The 10,000-nt window shown below is 45.0% G+C and overlaps 1 protein-coding gene across 5 annotated transcripts in view; it reads right to left on the bottom strand.

The window, feature by feature from the left end:
• The window catches only part of LOC120021444 (dachshund homolog 2-like), a 271,141-nt gene that overhangs the window by 61,279 nt on the left and 199,862 nt on the right, over positions 1-10,000 (bottom strand). For 4 of the 5 annotated variants that reach the window (XM_038965213.1, XM_038965214.1, XM_038965215.1 and 1 more), the window contains exons 4-5: positions 6,472-6,624; positions 405-577 (exon numbers count right to left, since the gene is read on the bottom strand). In XM_038965213.1, the coding sequence (XP_038821141.1) occupies positions 405-577; positions 6,472-6,624 (326 nt within the window). The remainder of the gene's footprint in view (positions 1-404; positions 578-6,471; positions 6,625-10,000) is intronic. The other variant, XM_038965217.1, reaches the window with a different exon arrangement.

Below are 10,000 nucleotides of genomic sequence, written 5' to 3'. Positions count from 1 at the left end.
TGTTCTGGCCTCGTGGGGAGATGGAAGAATCTAATGTCGATATTAACATATTTTCCTATTTGGAATTATACTCATTACTAGTCTCTAGAGCTGAATTATAGCCCTCTTCAACAGTGCTAATATGATAGCCACAGACTAACATCCATTTTAAGGGGGATGAAAGTCTCTCACATCTGTACACTCTGTTATAATAGCACTAGTGGTGTAGTGAGCATTGTTGAAATACATTCACAGATGGGTGGTATGAATGAGGAATAAACCATAGGTATATGGCTTAAAGCCTACAGGTAATGTGAAGGTCTTGGTATTCAGAGTGTTGGGTGAATTGCTACAGCGGCTTCGCAAAACAATGAGAATATCTCTAGAAGATGAATGTCTGTGAGCATGTGAGTCCTTTTTCTTACCTTGATGACAGACGCTCCTCCTCTGGATAAGGGGCTGTGCATCTGAGCTGCGGCGGCCATGTTGGCGATGGTGTTCAGGTGGTTCATCTGGTTCATTGCCATGGCAACAGACGCAGGCGGCAGGCCGACGGGCAGCAGGGGGTGGGGCATCATCATGAAGGGTAGGTCCAGTCCTGCAGACAGAAAGAGTGAGAGGGAATGAGGAAGAGGGAGGGTGAGGGTGAGGGAGAGAGAGACAGAGAGAGAGAGAGAGCGAGAGGGTGAGGGAGAGAGGTGAGAGAGAGGAGAGAGGAGAGAAGAGAGAGGGATGAGGTGAGAGAGGAGAGAGGGAGAGAAGAAGAGAGATGGTGAAGGAGAAAGAGAGTGAGAGAGAGAGAGAGAGAGGGAGGGTGAGAGAGGGAGAAGGAGGGTGAGGGAGAAAGAGAGAGACAAATACAGATAGAGAGCGAGAGTGTGAGGGTGAGGGAGGGAGAGAGAGAGAGGGGGAGGGAGGGTGAGAGAGAGAGAGAGAGAGAGAGAGAGAGGAGGGTGAGGAAGAGAGAGAGAGTGACAGAGGGAGAGCGGAAGAGAGATGGTGAGGGAGAAAGAGAGGGAGAGAGAGAGGGAGGGTGAGAGAGAGAGAGAGAGAGAGAGAAAAGGAGGGTGAGGAAGAGAGAGAGAGAGGGAGAGAGTGAGAGTGAGAGGGAGAGATGGTGAGGGAGAAAGAGAGAGAAATAAGGAGAGAGAAAGAGAGAGAGAGAGTGGGAGAGAGAGATATGGTGAGTGAGAGAAAGAGATGAAGAGAGGGGGGAGAGAGAGAAGGTGAGGGAAAGAGAGAGCGAAAGAGAGGAATGGAGAGAGAGTGTGGGAGAGAGAGAGGGTGAGAAAAGAGAGAGACAGCGAGAGAGAGAGAGATAGAGCGAGAGAGAGAGAGAGAGAGAGAGAGAGAAGAGAGAGAGAGAGAGAGAGAGAGGAGAGAGAGAGAGAGAGAGAGAGAGAGAGAGAGAGAGAGAGAGAGAGAGAGAGAGAGAGAGAGAGAGAGAGAGAGAAATAGAAAGATCACAATACTGCCATATTTCAAATCAAATCAAAGTTGATTTGTCACGTGCGCCGAATACAACAATACAACCTTACAGTGAAATGCTTACTTACAGGCTCTAACCAATAGTGCAAAAAAGGTATTAGGTGAACAATAGGTAAGTAAAGAAATAAAAACAACAGTAAAAAGACAGTGAAAAATAACAGCGGGACTATATACAGTAGCGAGGCTATATACAGACACCGGTTAGTCAGGCTGATTGTGGTAGTATGTAGATGTAGATATGGTTAAAGTGACTATGCATATATGATGAACAGAGAGTAGCAGTAGCGTAAAGAGGGGTTTGCGGGTGGCGGGACACAATGCAGATAGCCTGGTTAGCCAATGTGCGGGAGCACTGGTTGGTCGGCCCAATTGAGGTAGTATGTACATATGTACATGAATGTATAGTTAAAGTGACTGTGCATATATGGGTTTGGGTGAGAGTATACTTTTTAAAATTTTTGTAATTTTTTTGGTGAATTTTACCCCCCTTTTTCTCCCCAATTTCGTGGTATCCAATTGTTACCACAGGAGTCGCTGGTGCGCGATGAGACAAGGATATCCCTACCGGCCAAACCCTCCCTAACCCGGACGACGCTAGGCCAATTGTGAGTCGCCCCACGGACCTCCCGGTCGCGAACCCACAGTCTCTGGTGGCACAGCTAGCGCTGCGATGCAGTGCCCTAGACTACTGCGCCACCCGGGAGGCCAGGTGAGAGTATTCTTAAAGTGGATTATTAATAGACACACCAGTGGATTATTAATAGACACCAGTGGATTATTAATAGACACCAGTAGATTATTAATAGACACCCGTAGATTATTAATAGACACCCCTGTAGATTAGTAATAGACACCCGTAGATTATTCATAAACATCAGTGGATTATTAATAGACACCCGTAGATTATTAATAAACATCAGTGGATTATTAATAGACACCAGTGTATTATTAATAGACACCCGTAGATTATTAATAAACATCAGTGGATTATTAATAGACACCAGTGGATTATTAATAGACACCCCAGTGGATTATTAATAGACACCCCTGTAGATTTTTAAAAGACACCAGTAGATTATTAACATACACCCCAATGGAATATTAATAGACACCAGTCGATTATTAATAGACACCCCGGTAGATTATTAAAATACACCAGTAGATTAAGAATAGACACCAGTAGATTATTAATAGACACCCCTAGATTATTAATAGACAAACCAGTGTATTATTAATAGACACCCCTGTAGATTAGTAATAGGCACACCAGTGGATTATTAATACACAACAGTAGATTATTAATATACACACCCGTGTATTATTAATAGACACCCGTAGATTATTAATAAACATCAGTGGATTATTAATAGACACCAGTGGATTATTAATAGACACCCCAGTGGATTATTAATAGACACACCAGTGGATTATTAAGAGACACCAGTGGATTATTAACAGACACCAGTAGATTATTAATAGACACCCCAGTAGATTATTAAAGGACACCAGTAGATTAAGAATAGACACCACTAGATTATTAAGAGACACCAGTGGATTATTAATCGAACACCAGTGGATTATTAATAGACACCCCTGTAGATTATTAAAAGACACCAGTAGATTATTAATAGACACCAGTAGATTATTAATAGACACCCCCGTGGATTATTAATAGACACCAGTAGATTATTAATAGACACCAGTATATTATTAATAGACACCTGTAGATTAAGAATAGACACCAGTAGATTATTAATAGACATCACTCGATTATTAATAGACACACCAGTGGATTATTATAAAACACCAGTGGATTATTAATAGACACCAGTAGATTATTAATAGACACCAGTAGATTATTAATAGACACCAGTGGATTATTAATAGACACCAGTATATTATTAATAGACACCCCAGTAGATTATTCTTTATTCAATCTTAAATAAGCATGTCACGCCCTGACCTTAGAGAGCCTTTTTATGTCTCTATTTGGTTTGGTATGGGTGTGATTTGGGGTGAGCATTCTATGTTTTGTTTTCTATGTTTCTTTATTTCTATGTTTTGGCCGGGTATGGTTCTCAATCAGGGACAGCTGTCTATCGTTGTCTCTGATTGGGAACGATACTTAGGTAGCCCTTTTTCCCACCTTTCAGTGTGGGTAGTTAACTTTGTTTGTGGCACTAATGCCCTGTAAAGCTTCACGGTTGTTTATTTCATTTGTTGTTTTGTTGGAAACATTTTAAATAAAAAGGAAAATGTACGCTGACCACGCTGCACCTTGGTCTTCTTCCAGCATCGGCTGTGACAAAGCATGCCCCATTATAAAAATGGTTCACTCCAGACCTGACTGCCCTTGACCAGCACAAAAACATCCTGTGGCGTACTGCATTAGCATCAAATAGCCCCCGCGATATGCAACTTTTCAGGGAAGTTAGGAACCAATATAAACAGGCAGTTAGGAAAGCAAAGGCTAGCTTTTTCAAACAGAAATTCAAACAGAAATTTGCATCATGTAGCACAAACTCCAAAAAGTTCTGGGACACTGTAAAGTCCATGGAGAATAAGATTTCAATAAGCATTTTTCTACGGCTGGCCTTGCTTTCCACCTGGCTACCCCTACCCCGATCAACAGCCCTCCAGCCCCCAACAGCAACTCGCCCAAGCCTCCCCCACTTCTCCTTCACCCAAATCCAGATAGCTGATGTTCTGAAAGAGCTGCAAAATCTGGACCCCTACAAATCAGCCGGGCTAGACAATCTGGACCCTCTCTTTCTAAAATGATCCGCCAAAATTGTTGCAACCCCTATTACTAGCCTGTTCAACCTCTCTTTCGTGTCGTCTGAGAATCCCAAATATTGGAAAGCTGCCGCGGTCATCCCCCTCTTCAAAGGGGGAGACACTCTAGACCCAAACTGCTACAGACCTATATCTATCCTACCCTGCCTTTCTAAGGTCTTTGAAAGCCAAGTTAACAAACAGATCACCGACCATTTCGAATCCCACCTTATCCTTCTCCACTATGCAATCTGGTTTCCGAGCTGGTCATGGGTGCACCTCAGCCACATTCAAGGTCCTAAATGATATCATAACCGCCATCGATAAGAGACAATACTGTGCAGCTGTATTCATTGACCTGGCCAAGGCTTTTGACTCTGTCAATCACCACATTCTTATCGGCAGACTCAACAGCCTTGGTTTCTCAAATGACTGCCTCGCCTGGTTCACCAACTACTTCACAGACAGAGTTCAGTGTGTCAAATTGGAGGGCCTGTTGTCCGGAGGGCCTGTTGTCTCTGGCAGTCTCTATGGGGGTGCCACAGGGTTCAATTCTCGGGCCGACTCTTTTCTCTGTATACATCAATGATGTCGCTCTTGCTGCTGGTGATTCTCTGATCCACCTCTACGCAGACAACACCATTTTGTATACTTCTGGCACCTCTTTGGACACTGTGTTATTAACTAACCTCCAGACGAGCTTCAATGCAATACAACTCTCCTTCCGTGGCCTCCAACTGCTCTTAAATGCAAGTAAAACTAAATGCATGCTCTTCAACCGATCGCTGCCCACACCTGCCCGCCCGTCCAGCATCACTACTCTGGACGGTTCTGACTTAGAATATGTGGACAACTACAAATACCTAGGTGTCTGGTTAGACTGTAAACTCTCCTTCCAGACTCACATTAAGCATCTCCAATCCAAAATTAAATATTGATTCAGCTTCCTATTTCGCAACAAAGCATCCTTCACTCATGTTGCCAAACATACCCTCGTAAAACTGACTATCCTACCAATCCTTGACTTTGGCGATGTCATTTACAAAATAGCCTCCAACACTCTACTCAGCAAATTGGATGCAGTCTATTACAGTGCCATCCGTTTGTCACCAAAGCCCCATATACTACCCACCACTGCGACCTGTATGCCCTCGTTGGCTGGCCCTCGCTTCATATTTGTCACCAAACCCACTGGCTCAAGGTCATCAATAAGTCTTTGCTAGGTAAAGCCCCACCTTATCTCAGCTCACTGGTCACCATAGCAGCACCCACCCATAGCACGCACTCCAGCAGGTATATCTCACTGGTCACCCCCAAAGCCAATTCCTCCTTTGGCCGCCTTTCCTTCCAGTTCTCTTCTGCCAATGACTGGAACAAACTGTAAAAATCACTGAAGCTGGAGACTCATATCTCCCTCACTAACTTTAAGCACTAGCTGTCAGAGCAGCTCACAGATCACTGCACCTGTACATAGCCCATTTGTAAATAGCACATCCAACTACCTCATCCCCCATACTGTTATTATTATTTTTTTGCTCCTTTGCACCCCAGTATCTCTACTTGCACACTCATCTTCTGCACATCTATCACTCCAGTGTTTAATTGCTATATTGTAATTATTTCGCCACTATGGCCTATTTATTGCCTTTACCTCCCTTATCCTACCTCCTTTGCACACACTGTATATAGACCTTTTCTATTGTATTATTGACTGCATGTTTGTTTATTCCATGTGTAACTCTGTGTTGTTGTTTTTGTTGCACTGCTTTGCTTTATCTGTTCTCAACTAGCCTACCTGGCTAAATAAAGGTGAAATAAAAATGATTAATAGACACCAGTAGATTATTAATAGACACACCATGGATGTTTAACTTTTTCATGCACAGTACATTAAACACTTTATTTGATATCTTTGTATCACTTTAACCATAGCACAGACAGGTGACCATACAGGGGTTGGTGACAGACTGAGGGAGACATGTGGAGAGAGGGGAAGGAGGGAGGCTGTGTGTGTGTGTGTGTGTGTGTGTGTGTGTGTGTGTGTGTGTGTGTGTGTGTGTGTGTGTGTGTGTGTGTGTGTGTGTGTGTGTGTGTGTGTGTGTGTGTGTGTGTGTATGTGTGTGTGTGTGTGTGTGTATGTGTGTGTGTGTGTGTGTGTGTGTGTGTGTTTGTGTGTGTGTATTTGTGTGTGTGTGTATTTGTGTATTTGTGTTTGTGTGTGTGACTCACGGTTGGCCAGTAGGTGGTTCTGCTGCAGGGAGTTGAGTTGGGAGCTGGACAGGCCGTGCTGCCCTGACAGGCCTGCGTGACCCAGGCTGTGGGAAGCACCAGAGGAGGGGGGAGACTGGAGCTTCTCTTTGTCCCAGGAGGACTCGCTTCCGCCTGGGGACACATACAGGGGCGACACGGGGAGCGGAGGGGAGGGGGGTGAGTGGGGGAGGCCACCTACACAACAACTCAGCTCAGCATCACACATCGCATGGCCAGGGAAAGCACTGCCCTGCCTATGTAAATAGTCTGTAAACAACTACTGTAATGTAAACAACTACTGTAATGTAAATGACTACTGTAATGTAAACAACTACTGTAATGTAAACAACTACTGCAATGCAAATGACTACTGTAATGTAAATGACTACTGTAAATCCCTGTGAGATCGACATTACATTCAGGTTCTGATACACCTGAGATATGGTACTGTATGGTGCTGTATGGTGCTGTATGGTGCTGTAAGGGGGTGTATGGTGCTGTATGGTACGCTATGGTGCTGTATGGTACTCTATGGTGCTAATTGGTGCTGTATGGTGCTGTATGGTGCTGTATGGTGCTGTATGGTACTGTGTGGTACTGAGTGGTGCTGAATGGTGCTGTATGGTGCTGAATGGTGCTGTATGGTACTGTATGGTGCTGTATGGTGCTGTATGGTGCTGAATGGTGCTGATTGGTACTGCATGGTGCTGGATGGTGCTGGATGGTGCTGAATGGTGCTCCTATGGTACTGTATGGTGCTGTATGGTGCTGAATGGTGCTGATTGGTACTGCATGGTGCTGAATGGTACTGTATGGTGCTGAATGGGACTGTATGGTGCTGAATGGTGCTGTATTTTACTGTATGAGACTGTATGGTGCTGTATGGTACTGTATGACACAGTAGAGAACACCTGCTGTGACACACATGGTGGTGGCCCTTATTACAGTGAGTACCCCAGACAGACAGACAGACAGACAGACAGACAGACAGACAGACAGACAGACAGACAGACAGACAGACAGACAGACAGACAGACAGACAGACAGACAGACAGATAGATAGATAGATAGATAGATAGATAGGTAGATAGATAGATAGATAGATAGATAGATAGATAGATAGATAGATAGATAGATAGATAGATAGATAGATAGATAGATAGATAGATAGACATGTAGACAGGCAGGTAGACAGACAGGTAGACAGACATGCAGACAGGCAGGTAGACAGGCAAGCAGACAGACAGGCAGACAGACAGGTAGACAAGCAGACAGGCAGGTAGACATACAGGCAGGGAAACAGACAGACAGGCAGACAGGCAGGTAGATAGGCAGGCAGACAGGTAGACAAGCAGACAGACAGGTAGACAGACAGGCAGGGAAACAGACAGGCAGGCAGACAGGCAGGTAGACAAGCAGACAGACAGGTAAACAGACAGGCAGGGAAACAGACAGGCAGGCAGACAGGCAGACAGGCAGGTAGACAAGCAGACAGATAGGTAGACAGACAGGCAGGGAAACAGACAGGCAGGCAGACAGGCAGGTAGACAAGCAGACAGACAGGTAGACAGACAGGCAGGGAAACAGACAGGCAGGCAGACAGGCAGGTAGACAGGCAGACAGGCAGGCAGACAGGCAGACAGGCAGGTAGATAGGCAGGCAGGCCATCCATTAGAACAAGGCAGAACGTGGCACAGGAAATCACCTATTTCCTGTCTACTCACAGCTCCAGGCCATTATAAGGTTAACCCATTCCAGTCAATGTTATTCACGGCTGAGTGTCTCATATACATAAATAAATCAATAGAATGAAATGTAATGGAGGCCTAGTCGCTAGGAGACATAAAAACACTTCAATAGAATAATGAAGGGAGGGAAAAAATCTAAACGAGAGGAATCGAAATCATTGTATAATTCTACCTAATAAGTAACTGAAGTCCTCTGAGTAAAATAACAGATGTTGTTTTTGCAACAGATTGCAGTGTGTGTTTCTTTTAACAATAATGCAAATTAAATTCTTCATCTGTAGAAATCCCTTCTTGTCAGTGGGGAGCCATTTGGATGAGAGAGAAAAACAAGCAGCTAAACTAATGGCCGAGGCCAACACCTCAGGGCAGGGTCACTCAGGAGCGTGTGAGCATGGGAGAGAGAGAGCATTGGTTAAAGCCTGCCAGTGGGTTTGAGCATGAGCATCCTACTGTGTTTGCCTATGACCGTGACAGACAAAAATGTATATTTGGAGATATTTGTATATTTGTATAATGTATAGTATTTGTAAAAGCTTGGGGATGAAACATAAAATGGAGAGGAGGATGTCTGGGAGGATTGATGAAAACATGTAGGCTATTATCTCTATCCTGACGTCGTTATGAATGGTTTCATCATGTGTATACACTTCATCTAAGTTATCCAATATTCTAAAACAGCACTGGAGAAGTTATACGATGCCAGTGATCCTGAAAATGATGAAAGACCTTTTCAAACCAAAGACGAGAGCACTGAACGACGAAAATAAAGGCTTAGCGATGAATGTCTTCAAATCCGAGCCGTTCCAGGCTTTGGAGAGAATGGGGCCTGAAGGGCAGAGAGGAGAACCAGGTCTCAGGAGAGCCGTGGCCTATCCCTCAGCACAGGTCTACTGAGAGCAGCTCACCCGGAGTGGAGCCTCCTTCTCCTAATGCCCTATGTTGGAGGTCCAATAACTCAACCAATTGACCTTGGTGATCTGACCACCTCAGTGTCAGTTTGGCTCAGACGTGAAGTTCCCGTTGGAGCAGTATATCTGAGGACAGGGGTGTAAAAAACATCTCCAGCACTGGTGCTGATGTCCCATTTGGGCTACGTCCAAGGGCCCCCCAGTGTTGGCTAGAGTGTAATTAGCCAGAGACCATGCCAATGTGGAGAGAGAGAGAAAGAAAGAGAGAGACAGAAAGGTGTAGAGAAAAGTGGAGAGAGAGACCGAGCGAGATGGCATTAAGGCAGATGTCAGTCATGCTTTGAGAATGTGTCCATCACAGTGCATCTCCTTAGCCCCTCACTGACAGAGAATGTGTCCATCACAGTGCATCTCCTTAGCCCCTCACTGACAGAGAATGTGTCCATCACAGTGCATCTCCTTAGCCCCTCACTGACAGAGAATGTGTCCATCACAGTGCATCTCCTTAGCCCCTCACTGACAGAGAATGTGTCCATCACAGTGCATCTCCTTAGCCCCTCACTGACAGAGAATGTGTCCATCACAGTGCATCTCCTTAGCCCCTCACTGACAGAGCCTGTTAACAGGATGCTTCAAAAAGCCCCGTGTAATTACACCACTAGCTCCTACATTACACTACACTGGACCCCACGCCTCTCCCTCCCTTCCATAACCCAAACCTACACTAAACTACACTGGACCCCAGACCCCACTCCTCTCCCTCCCTTCCATAACCCAAACCTACACTAAACTACACTGGGCCCTAGACCCCACTCCTCTCCCTCCTCTCCCTCCCTTCTATAACCCAAACCT

This window comes from Salvelinus namaycush, chromosome 26 (genome assembly GCF_016432855.1).
Source record: "Salvelinus namaycush isolate Seneca chromosome 26, SaNama_1.0, whole genome shotgun sequence".
NCBI lineage: Eukaryota > Metazoa > Chordata > Actinopteri > Salmoniformes > Salmonidae > Salvelinus > Salvelinus namaycush.
The sequence above is the reverse complement of the archived record's forward strand: the minus strand, read 5'-3'. Positions and strand labels throughout refer to the sequence as shown.